The sequence below is a fragment of the Dermacentor andersoni genome, chromosome 5 (assembly GCF_023375885.2).
Source record: "Dermacentor andersoni chromosome 5, qqDerAnde1_hic_scaffold, whole genome shotgun sequence".
NCBI lineage: Eukaryota > Metazoa > Arthropoda > Arachnida > Ixodida > Ixodidae > Dermacentor > Dermacentor andersoni.
Genome location: NC_092818.1, coordinates 25516483 through 25529459, shown reverse-complemented (window position 1 = coordinate 25529459; position 12977 = coordinate 25516483). Strand labels below are relative to the sequence as shown.

Here is a 12977-nt window from a genome sequence, read left to right as displayed (position 1 = left end):
ACGGTATAGTGTAACCAAGAAAAAAAGAAGCAAGTAGCACTTGGCCATTGTCATCCAGGATGTTGTATGTACTGAAATCTTTTTGTGTTTGGTTTGGGTTTGAGTTCATACTTTTTGGCTTGGCTCAGGTTCAGCTCAGGAGTGAAAATAATAATGGTTCGAACAGGTTTGGAGCTTCATCAACGGATTGAAGTAGGTTCGAAGAAAACAAAAAAAGGAAACGTTCATGCGCCTCCGTTAGACAAACTCGCGATGCTTGTGGAGAAGTATAGAAGTTTTCTTGGCTGCTAATTGCGTAATACTACTGCAGACCGTTTTATTTCGCATGGGCATTATCACAAAGATGATTCGCCATATGCAGTTGTGTCTAGGGGTCAGGATTTGTACATTCAGTGGGCTTCGTGATGTCCTGTGTGCCTATGCAATGCTTTATTGCATTACCTCTGTCTCAAGTTTTCTTTTTCATTAGATTTTTGAAGTTGGCTGTGCTTGCCCATAACATTTAAAATGAAGTAGGTACGTAATGTACTGTTAACTGCCCATGTATTGCCTGTTCATCTTACATCAATGAAAGGAGGCAGCTAGTTTTAAGACTTCGGAATAGTAGAATTTTGGGCCAGTTGGCGATGCATGTTTCAATATGGTGAAGCATGATAAGTGGGACAGATTTTGAGAGAACACATAATCTAGTAAAACGGGCTACTAGGCTAGTTGGTAGATGCGGTAGGTACTCATAGCTAAAAATCGTGCACGAAAACAAGACAGCACGAGAGAGGTTATTGAGTAGGTGTTCTTGACTCGCAACTATGCGTTCTGCATGAGTTAGGCAATACGCACCTGTGATGGTGAGCAGGAATGTGCATTGTGTGAAGGCAAATTTTTAAGTGAATGGATAGGTCGGAACCAGCGAACAGGCGATACATGTGATATAAATGGCAGTTGTCAACTAGGGACATAGAGCAACGCATTTTCAAAAATTTGAGTAAACGGGATCAAAGAAATTCTGCTTTTGTTTGGTTGTAGTTTAGATGTTCAGTAAAGGCTAGAAGAAAAATTGCCGAGAATTTTTTTAATTTTTTGTTCGCATTTGAAAGTGCCGTCATTTAAACCAACAGTCACGAATATGGGCAGAAGTATTGGCGTGGCTATTGGGGAAGTTTAGGAAGCAGAATTTTTCTCTGAAGATGGTGACCTCTGCATGATGCGGCCAGCTGGAGATAACATGAGTTCCTCGTATGTCCTTGCTTCTTGATCAGAGTGGTTGGTCATGGAAATGACAAGCACCTTTTGTCGGTGTAGGCCTCTATTGTCACACCGTGCGGGAAGGAAGGAATAAAAGGCTGTGAATAGTAACTTTTTAAAATTATTCATTAATACTGTCAGCCGTAACGCCATTACAGGGTGAACGCAGACAATACAGCTCAACAAGTATACGTACACAACCACAAGTACAAACTTTTATACAAACCTAGTTCAATGAAGTAGAAAGCAACAACCACCATAACACAATCGCCAAGCGGCTATGTGGACAAAGGCCGCAAGTACAACAGATTTTTTGACGAATACTCATAACTATATGGAAAAAAAAATTACAAGAATTTCTATTCAGTGAAGTAACGGGACAAACAATGTTGGAAATCGAGCAGATTATCTGCTTGTAAAAGCTATTGTTCTTGGAAAGAAAGCACTTAAAGGAGGTAATTCGGGCCTTCATGGGTGTAATCTGATCTTTGTGAGAAGTTCACAAAGTTTGAGGAACAAAGAAGTTCGAGGAACGTGGCTCAAGTAGTGGGCTTGTGTTTAGGTCGAAGAGATTATTGTGCAAAAGATAAAAAAATTTTAGCCTGGTGACCTTTCTTCAGTTTGAAAGTGAAAGTAATTTTAGCTCACAGAGAATGTCAGTCACTGAATCTGTAAATTTATATCTAGATAGAATGAACCTAGCCACCCTGCTCTAAACTTTTTTGATCTTATCAACTTGGTTTGTCTGATGTGGATCCCATACGACGCTCGCATATTCCAGTGTTGGAGGTACCAGCGTGAGATAGGCAGTTACTTTTACTTTTCTGGAAGCAAGCTTCAATTTTCTTCTAATGAACCAGAACTTCGTTTTAGCTTTTGAGCATATGTTATTGATGTGTCTGTGCCAGTTTAGATTTGACGATATAGTGACACCTAAATATTTGGAATGGTTGACACGTGTTAAAGGCCACCCAGTCATATTATAATAAAAAAAATACATTTTTGGTTTTGTTTGTAATTGTAATATATGAAGTTTTTGCATAATTAATTTTTATTTTGTATGCTGTGCACCATTGATTAATAGTGTTCAATGCAGAATCTAGTGTGCACTGGTCTTCATGCTTTGAAATAACCGAGTAAAGCAATAATCGATGAATAGCCGGACTGTAACATGGGGCAGGATGAAAACTGCAATGTCATTGATGTAGCATTAGAATAACATGGGGCCTAGCACAGACTCCTGATGGACACGTGAGGGTACCCCCAAAATGTCAGATTTTGTGCCATTTGCCTTCACAAACCGAGTTCTGTTTGTGAGGTGTGCTTTTATCCACTAAACAGTATTTCTGTTTACACCAAGGTCAAACAGCTTATTACCAAGCTCTTCATGTGGAACACGGTCAAATGCTTTAGACATGTCCAAGCTAATTGCATCTGCTTGATCTCTCTCTGAACGGGAATGAGCTTTTTGGTGTCTTCAAGGTGTTTGGATAAGCACTTTGCCAAGACATGCTCAAGTATTTTGCAACAGGTGCAAGTGATAGAAACAGGTCTATAATTATCAGAAATGTTCTTGTTTCCAGATTTATGTACTGGTACTATTCTAGCCTGTAGCCAATTGGTAAGCAATGGTACTCTAAAGATGCTTTAAATATGGCAAGGAGATATTTAGCAACCCATTCTGCGTATCGCCTTTGAAACTCATTAGGAATAGAATCAGGGCCAGGTAACTTTTTCGTGTCTAAATTATGTTGGAGGGAAAATATACCTTGTTCAGACAAAACAACACCTGACATGTCAGATGGCAGTGCAGACCATCCTGCACTGGAATTTGGAGGCAAAGAGGCAGGAAGACTGAACACAGAATGAAAATGAGCATTGCCTCTGTTGGCGATTTCTAATTAGTCAGTAATAACACAATCATCCGTTTCAATGAACCTCATTTTTTCATACGAGGGTGAGAGCTGATGCCAAAAATGCTGTGGGGAAGTTTTCATAAATTGCGTGAGCTTTTCTGAAAAGTATTCTTCTTTTGCTGCCACCGACTTGTGTTTAGGCGTCAAAGAAAAGCACGATATTTAATTTGGATTCTTATCTCACTTGCGTTTTCTACGTTTAATCTTACGTTTCGTTTGGATAATCTCATGATTTATCCAGAGACTATGCTTTCTGACTAATTAATTTTTTTGAAGAACAAACTTTTGTAGGCAAGATAGTTGACAATGTGTTTAATCTTAGTCCACACTGTGTTGATGTCGTTATCCACATCAAACGAGTCCAAGGACATTTCCAAATAGTCTAAGATACTTACATCATCAGCTTTTGAAAGGTCTCTAACACAAATAGTTCTCCTTTTTTCATGTTTTAAGTGGTCTGAGCTGTTTTAAGGAAACTAAGACAAGCTCATGATCAGAAAGCCCTTCCTTAATGGACATGTCATATTCAGTTCTTTCACTGCTTATAAAAACCAAATCCAATTTTGTTCCTATCCTTGTATGTTTAACGATTTGTGTGAGATCATTATTAAAAGTAATGTCCAGCACAGCCTCACAGTGTTTAGCATCAATTGTGCCTACCTCAAGCCACTCCCAAAGGACATTCGGCAAATTGAAATCGCCTGCAATAATTACTTTTGCATTGGTAGATACACAAGTTAAAGAATAGTCTTGAAATCGCATCGGATCTCAGCCTCAAAAGAACCAGCAAAGTAGCTATCATTGGAGCCCCAAAATGACCATAGAAAAAGGGCATTGGCACGCACAGCTGGATGCCGGCATTGGCAGAGCCAGTTCAGCGTACATAAACACGTTTCAAATATAGCTTGTAGTATAGAAGTACTAAGCTCAAATATAGTGATGCATTTTAACAGACTCGGGTATGGTGAAGAACTTGCACTGGATGTACCATATTTACTTGCATAATGCTTGCACTTCCTATATTGGCCATCAGAAATGAGAAATTTTTTCCAAGAGTAATCATTGCACTCTTGAAAACGTCTGCAGACATAGTTGCCTGCTTCTTCTGGCATAAGTGTTGACGCTGACTCTGAATAGGTTGGGCCAGTTTTACTTTATTTTTTTGTTTAATGACTCAAAGTTGAGCTGGTACCTGCAAATGAAGAGTCTTTTCAATTACTACTTGTGTAGAACCTGTGCTCTTATTACAAGGGTAAATGCTATTTGTGAGTAATTTTTTGGTTGAGCTTACAGTAGATTGTGTGAGAACCTCATTTTACAGCCACTTTATTTGATATTTTACAGCGAAGCTGTTATCCTCTCGTTGGTCGGCATTTTTCATATACATGTCCGTGGGCAAAAATGTGGGCCAATCTCGGAGGTAGGGCAATACCGGGCCGACCCGCAACGGAGGTGAAGCAGGCTTCAAGCACTTGGCAAAGTGAAATGAAAAGTGCACACCCTCTTTGGAATCACGCATACAACATAAAGAACAGCATTCATTTCAATAAAGAACAAGCACAAAACAAGCATCAAAACCACATAATTGGTGATAAGGCACTCGTGATAATAATGCGAAGCACGTAGCACACCCCGCACACATTTCCTGGTAAAGATTACTGTTGCGCAAGCTGCCATGGCGATGGCAGCTTGACAGCTTGACTTGACATCACCACCCTTTTGTATATAAAAGAACCAGCCTATAGCAACTGATTGCAGCACCGCTATGGGTAGGCAATGCTTAGTTAGTACTCCTTATAAGTAGCATGAGTGCGAGGAGCAGCAAAGGGAGAAGGAAGTGGCAGTATTAGCAGCGGTGGCATGCTCTCAAATGTGCCATTACTCCCATTACTAGCCTTACTCTAAATTACTATTACTACCATTACTCTAAAGCAATAAAGCATTACATATGCCCCTTAGCAGTTGTAGTGGTGGTTTTCAACAGCTTCGCCGGACACCCATTTTCGCAGGGCTGGGATGGTAAGTCAGTTTTTTTTTTCTTTAGCACCTAGAATGTTCCATGAGAAAATTTTCCCGGTGTAATTAATCCACTCCCCAATTTCGCATGAGTATTGTGCAAGTAAATACGGTAGTGAATAATTTGCAAAGCCCTGAGTAGACCATATCACTAGGATTTCGAAAGTGTGCGAGAACTGCCTCATGCAACTCTCCTCTTATTTGATGTATGAGTTGCTCGAATTATTTACATCTGCAAAGGCTCTTTTTTTGTGTGTGTGTGCGTGATTGGTGCCTCGCACGTCATTCAAAGATCGTGAGCATCACCGACTTGAGTGTTTACCTGCAGATGCGCTTCCGTGATGGACAATGCATCTCCGCGAACTCTGGCCTCATTCTGCAAAGTACTGACCAAGGAGCGGCTATGGCTGCCTGACTGCTTGAACCGGCTAGTGGCTCATGCAGTGGAGAGGCCAGAATGGCTCTTTCCCATCACCTTGTGCCACCTGCCGTATGTGTGCTTCCTCAGTGGCCTGGTTCCTGACAAGGCAGAGCAACTTGCAAAGATTGTCAGCTCCTTCGTTCTGAGGTAACAAGCAACTTCTATCATTCCTTTACCAAGATTTATTTATTTAAGAATACTGGCAATCTCAAACAAGGTCATACACAGCAGCAATGGGGGTACAGTAAAGTATATGTAATGTTCAACTCATATGAGATATCATCAACATGACATAAAATACTGATATGCTAATGGTATCATATAAAAAATGCAAAACAAGCAAGGCTCATTGAGCTGTATTACAAGAGGCAGACTGTTACCTGTATGAGAAATTGAAATGCATATTGAACTGACTAGCAGAGCTTGACTAATGAAGTTGACTAATTACTTTATGACATCTATTGTAGTTTACTAATATGATAGTAGCCAGTGACATTGTAAGGCACATGCACTCGTAATTAACCCTGAGGATGGCCATGTGTCCAAAATATCAGCCATCATAAGTTGTGGTAAAAATATGCTGTTTTTCCACTTACATTTTTAACAACACATCATTTTATACATTGAAGTATGAAACTAACTGTAATCCTAATCTATTTCCTCACACACTTTGGGAATTAGAAGGGTGGTGGGTTGGGCTAGCTGGTTTTCTACATTTAAAAAGTGGTGCAGCATGACACAGTACACAAGGACGAGAAAAAGACGTGGACAAACGGTTACTGCCAACTGAAATTAATTGCTTGAAATGTGGTATTATATGATGACAAAGAGACAGAAAAATTGTTAGATCAGCAGAAAAACACATCAGAACTAATAAATGGAACAAGCTGATTTATGAAAAGTGTTAACAGGATATCACAATCACCTGCAGCGCTTGCTGACAATATAAAAAAATGCCAGCTCCTTCTTTTTTATTTTTCAATAGGACGACTGATGGCTTGCTTATGCAAGCTATCAAAAGCCACTGTCACACGCTATGCTGGCTGCTTCGACAGTTATGTGACTGCGATCATCTCTGTGTCTGAAGATGACCATTGTGTGCAGGGCAAAAATGCAATGCAGGGCTAAAAAAACCTTCTTTTCAATTGTGAACATTGTTCACCTGTTCACGTTGGGGATCGTTAGGCACCTGCCGATCTAGCAAGTGCCATAGCTCAAGGATATTTTATACATGACCACCTGTGCCCACACTCGTCTGCATCTTTTTCTCATCCTTCTGTCTTGTTCCACACTGCGCCACTTTTAAGCATGGAAACGCATGTTCTTTTCCAAAACATCAGGCCTCAGAATGCACCTTGCATTATGTTCGGGTTCTTGACACACATATATTGTGATTTTTTTTCTCTGTTGCTTCAAACTGGAGTGAGCTAAACCACTAAGCACCACTGCGATCGCAACCATGTACAGCGCTCTCCTGAGCATACCGCCTTTGCCCATCGCAGTCCACGCAGGCATGCACTGAAGGTTGAGCTGGATTGTGATATGGCAACTCTGCTCGCCATGTTCTCTGTGGATCATAGGCGCCGACTACGGGGGGCCCTGGGGCCCGAGCCCCCTCCGGAGTTTCTTTAGGGGGTGGGGGGGCTGAGCCACCCCCCCCCCCCCCCCACCCGGGCAATGCCGAGCACGAAACTGCCTGGATGCGGCTTTTCATGCACAATAGATTGGAAGGCATGGGCCTATAAATTGTCCGGCTAGGTCACCTGACCTCTGTCCATTCTATTTTATTTCTTTGGGGTTATGTCAAATATTGTGCTTACATGATTCAGACAGCCATCAGATTAGTTCAAGGCAAGAATAACACATGTCTGCCGTAGAATTCCGGCGTCGGTCATCAAGAAAGCCTCATAAGAGGTGATAAAATGGACACAGTACTGGGTAGCTGCAAAAGGAAACCTATTCAAACACGTCCACTAGGCTGGTGTTCAACGGAGCTTACGAATTCATAGATAATAAGGGCACACTGAAATCTGATGTTTTTTTTTGTTTTTTTTTTCAGACATCCTGATTGCCAATTCGGCTCATTTAGAAGTGGTATATTTTCTTTCTTGAACGCATCAGTCTTGCCTTTTCTCTGCACGTTGGTCGCTTGCCGGTCTGCTTATTTCGCTTGTATATTTTAACACAAACCTGTTTTTGCTGCACGTATACGCTTTCATGAAAAATAAAACGGGCACTTTAATTTGCCTTTTGTCCGAAGCAAGTTACGATGGCGTTTGCAAACACATCATTTCAATACATGTATCTTGAAATGATGTGTATGCAAATGCCATCTGCTTAGGCATGTATCAACTGTTTGCCAGGACTATTGACACGCATTCTGTTCGCACATTTTCTTCGGTTTTTATGTAAACATATCTTCATCTGGTTGATATGTGCATGTATATAAGGTGTACCTACGCCATGCATTGTATTCTGATGAAGGCCGGACCCCGGCCAAAATGTCAATAAATCACGTCATACGCGCGTCTACTTAACTGGCTGGTTGAGCTCCAGCCCGGCTGGAAAAATGAAAACTCTCCGCCTGTGCGGTGGATGGTGCCATTTTGCCTGACACAAGAGCGTGCCAGCTGGCAGTTGTCGCGACTGCGCATTTTGTGCTGTCTTTATTCTCCTGATTTTGAACACTGTTAGCATAGCTTCACTGTGGTTTTGGCTGATTAATCACAACCTTGAGCAAGACAAACGCTACTGTTTTGCAGGCGCATCAAGTGAGTGGTCTTCAATGTAGCATGGTTGTGTCAAATTCCACGAATCATCCATCCTTATGAAACTCTTACAAAGCAAGGTTTGTGTTTCAGGAACTTTAACGACCTGCCCACTTTGGAACTGCTTGAGGTGGCAGTGGCCCTGGGCTTCTTCCAGTGCCTGGAGAGTGACTTGATACACCATATTTTCGCTCTGCCCTTCATGGAACGCCTCGACCGTGAGCTGACCGGTATGTAGACTGAAGTCATGATTGCCTTGATGCATGTGATGACGTTCTGGCTATTGCCAGGCTTTTAGCAGATCTTGGAACCTTTAAAACATTCCAAATGCAATTTTCAAGCAATTTAAAACCGTTATGTTTTTATTTGGTGCCTAAAACAATTCTTGAATTTTGTTTCCTACCAAGCTTAGCAGTTTTTTTGTCACATCAAGCTACAAGGCTAGTGCAAGCAAAAAGTAAAGCCAGTCCAATCCATTTAGCAGAATATAGCTATAGACCCTTTTCGTGGAGTAGTTCACCCTAAAAGAACACGATGGTGCTTTCGGCCTCCGTGCCACATGTTGCCTCAAGCAAAAGCAAGCGAATGTGAAACCATTACCACTGCTACCTTGCGATCAGCTGTCGGAACTGCAACTGGGTGATCGCTTATGCACACTGCTCCATTTATGCTGCAAAATGTGGAACGCTATAGAAAAAGCATGTGCATTAGTTGACTGCAAGAAGAGTTGCTGGCATAATAAAGAATGGATTGTACCTGTGCGGTCAAGTTCATGAACTGGTGCTACACCAGGACTACCTGTTTTTCTGGCCTTTCCCAATGCACGGCTTTTCTCAGGGATAAAATAAATTCACTCATCCACCAATGTTGGATCGCTAGCCTGCAGAGTAAGAACTTCAAACCATGATCATCGGCAAGAGTGAGTAGTGTTCGTTACACAGTGACAAAAGGAATTAGCGCCGTGCATCACCTCCTGGCACAGTAAGTTTCTCGCACCTATGTACATACATCCACCCCAGCTCACACTCAAACTTACACCCACCCTATCGCTCACATATAAAAAATAAGTAAATAGGTGCGCTCTTGAATCAGTGTGCCCGAGCATGGGGTAATCTACTACATCAACAGTATTTGAATGTTTCAGGCTCAACGTTTCATGACGATATACAGAGTAAGCGAGTGACGAGTGATAATACATTCTTGCTACATGCTATTACAAAGTACAGAACATCTACGTTCCAAGCCTGGTACACAGCAAGGACAAAGCTGCCACAGTTGAGCACATCCGGGCGCTATCATATAGTAGTGACCACACTGAGGAACACTACTGGGTCAGAAACGTAACAAGCTGCTGCTTCAAAGTGAGTGGCAAATGAAGAACCAAGAGCAAAAGACACTGCTCTTGATTTACTTCAAAAGCTGAAAGTTCGGATGGCTTGGAATACATTTTTAACCCCGCTTGTAATACAAGCATTGTATACCTACACTGTTCACACTGTTTGGACAAGGTGTAATAAGCTCCAAAAGTGCTTACATGTCCTCTGAAGATGTGGCCAAAGCCCCATGTCATCCACCTATCACCATGTATGATATTCACCAAAACAGAGATTCGCTGAGCCACGCCAGTGTCATGCACATGTGCCACATGCACAGCCACGCCGGTGTCAAACACAAGGGCAACAGAGGCAATCGAGGCAAACAATGGATTGGTCACCACGTTGTCCAACATGGTGGCACCAACAGGATCACCGTGAAAAGGGTCTATAGTATTTATCAATTGGATGTATTATATGAATGCACATCCAATTGATTATATCAGCCACTTATTTCCAATAAAAGGCAAAGAAATGTTCCAGTTATGTTGGCTTTATTGCTGGTTAGGTGTTTCCCTTTAACAGGGGATTGTACTGTACATGAGCTGAAGATGACAGTCCTGATGATTTCTTTCACCTTCTTTCTGTATTCCTGGCGGGAAAGTGAGATGTGTAATGATAATTAGCTTGTTTCCTGATTTAAGCAGAAAAATGGTATACAAAGTCAAGTTTTTGTCATGGTCTCAGAGGCCAAGTGAAAAAAATTTTGGACCACATAAAATCCTTAGTTTCATATAGCGTAGATAAAAAGCATTCTCCATGGAAATATTTATGTTTGAGTACAAGTATATAAATCACGAAAGGCCTTCAAAGCTATATGCTCCTGGCACCGAAACCATATCAAAAAGAAAGAAGCACTCACCGGAAATGATCCAGAACTGTGAACGTTCAGAACCAGCAAGGTTCCTCAACATGGCCTCTTAGAGTAGCTGTGGTGTGCTTACACCAGGTAAAAGCACTAAGTCATTTTAAACTGATCAAGTGTTGTTTTGAAAGCTCTGTTGTCGCTAGTTTTGCAGTAATAGATTGAATATTAAAAGCAAAAATGAAGGTCAAAGTTCAATTTTTTTTAGTTCGCGTGAGAACCCCAGTGCAGCATCACGGGTTTCAGAAAATATTTTTGATTTGGGCCATTGTGACTTTGTAAAGGTTCTTGAAACTGGCTAAGTTCAGTCTTTGGCTCCTTCGGAACACAATGAGGTCCGTCTCTATTGCTAAAAAATCATTTCAGCCTGAGCAGACATTGTTAAAATACATGGCTTTATGTAATAGTTCTGCGGAAACCTGCAAGGTGGAGAGAAGTAATTAATTAAGTGTCCCTTTAAAATCTCAATGGTCGTGGCCTCGTGTCTGCGGCATATCCACTAACAGCATGTGCTGTTAGTGGATGTTAGTGTGCTCAGGTGATATCCAAAGGCTGTTAATATGAAAGTTCAGCAATTACCAATTCTGCTACTTTGCCAAGGATCCTTCAATATCATCACAGGACTGTGAGCAATGTGAAAAAAGCGACTACAGTCGCTGGGGTCAAGAAATAAAATATAGAGATTGTCTTTTCGCCTTCTTGCCTGCATTGTAGCATAGTGAAGAGAGCCTGTAAATACATTTATACCGTATAAACGCTTGTAAGGGCCACACTCTTTTTTTTTTCGAGATAGAGGGCCAATTTTCAGAGTGCAGTCCATAAATGTGATGTGTGAAAAAAATGTTTTTTTTTTAAAGTAAAAACAACATTCAGTACTAATTAGTGAGCAGAGAGTGTTTATTGCAGTATACGACATATACGCTCAGTCATCGTCACTTGCCGATTCCTCAGATTCTGAGCTGGTACTGTGTTGCGGTGCACACTCATCCCACAAGAAGTCATCTTCAGCGCCATTCAAGCTGTCTGAGGTTCCGGTGACTTTTAAATCCTCAGGATATGATTTCCATTGACACCGAGCTCCACGTGGACATGATCCAGCCAATTACAGTCACAAGCCATGCCCTCTTGAGACGTCTGGTCGGCGTCTGCTCGTGGCTGTGGCTTGCCATCCATTCCATGTACTGCCTTTGGAATTCAACCTTAAAAGGCTGAGTTACGCTGATGTCCGGTGGTTGCAGCATGCCTGTGAGGCCGCCCGGAACAACAGCCATTTCTGTGCCAACAAGGCGCAGCTGTTCTCAGTTGCATATTTGTGGGTGATGATGATAATTTGTTGCATTCTCTCATGCCATCTGTCAACGGCGCCTCAAATCTCACAGACATGTGCACATGTTGAAAACGTGTGGGTTGAGGAAAAGGTGGGGGTGGGGGCCCGTACGTGGATTATTATTTTCTTTTTTTTGATGCGTACTTCAGAGAACCAGGGTGTGGCCTATATGGGTGCGGCCATTACACAGATTTATACAATATTTATATCTCTACCCATGGCATTTCTGTGGAGGTGCTGGGTACTATGCAAGATGGAACTTCACAGCAGACGTGTCCTAGTTAGTTCCGCTGTGTCAACGAATGGGGATGCTGCTTTAACCACAACTGGATCTTGATCCAACCATGCGACCCTGGCTCTTTTTGCAGCACTGACACCATTGATGTTGCTGGCTGGCTTGGGAATTACGAGCACGTTGCAATGAACAATCGGTCAGACCCAACAATGACGCTCGCCAATGTCACTTTCTACATCAACAGGACAGTGCACGTCTGGTTTGACACTCGCAAAGCAGAGCTGACCATCTAGGACCTATGCAAGCAGAAGCTTCGTGGCCTATCTGGCAAACGAATTGGTTGCCAGCATGCTGCTTCAAAATACACCTCTCCTGTCGCACTCAAACTCCCACGGAGTCATATGTGTCATACATACTTGACGTTATCGTCCTTGGCCACCAACTTAATACCAACATGACCGAGGTAGACTAAGTAAGCCACGTACTGAAAGGCATTGCTGATGATTCTTTCAACGTGCTGGTAATTAAGGACTGCTCAACCGTTGAAGACACTATGAAGTAGTGCAAGCGTATTGAAGAACTAAAGGGTCACCGCATTGCCTTACAATTCATGTGGCTCCGAAGCACTGCCACTACATTGTCCTGGGTGGACCTTCGGCTACCCAATTGGCTACCCACCACCGATAACCTTGTCCGCATCATGCATTGTGAAATTGAGATGGCACCTCCATCTTCCTTTTTCACACACCCTTCCAACGATTCCCAACCCACACTCTCTGTAAAGGGGCCCTGAACCAGCCTGCCCTAATAGAGC

At 42.2% G+C, this 12977-nt stretch overlaps 1 protein-coding gene across 4 annotated transcripts in view; it reads left to right on the top strand.

Moving 5' to 3' along the window:
• LOC126529970 (FAST kinase domain-containing protein 1, mitochondrial-like) overlaps positions 1 to 12977 on the top strand; it is a 48272-nt gene that overhangs the window by 7631 nt on the left and 27664 nt on the right. For all 4 annotated transcript variants that reach the window (XM_055070164.2, XM_055070163.1, XM_055070162.1 and 1 more), the window contains 2 exons: positions 5503 to 5742; positions 8457 to 8593. In XM_055070164.2, the coding sequence (XP_054926139.1) occupies positions 5503 to 5742; positions 8457 to 8593 (377 nt within the window). The remainder of the gene's footprint in view (positions 1 to 5502; positions 5743 to 8456; positions 8594 to 12977) is intronic.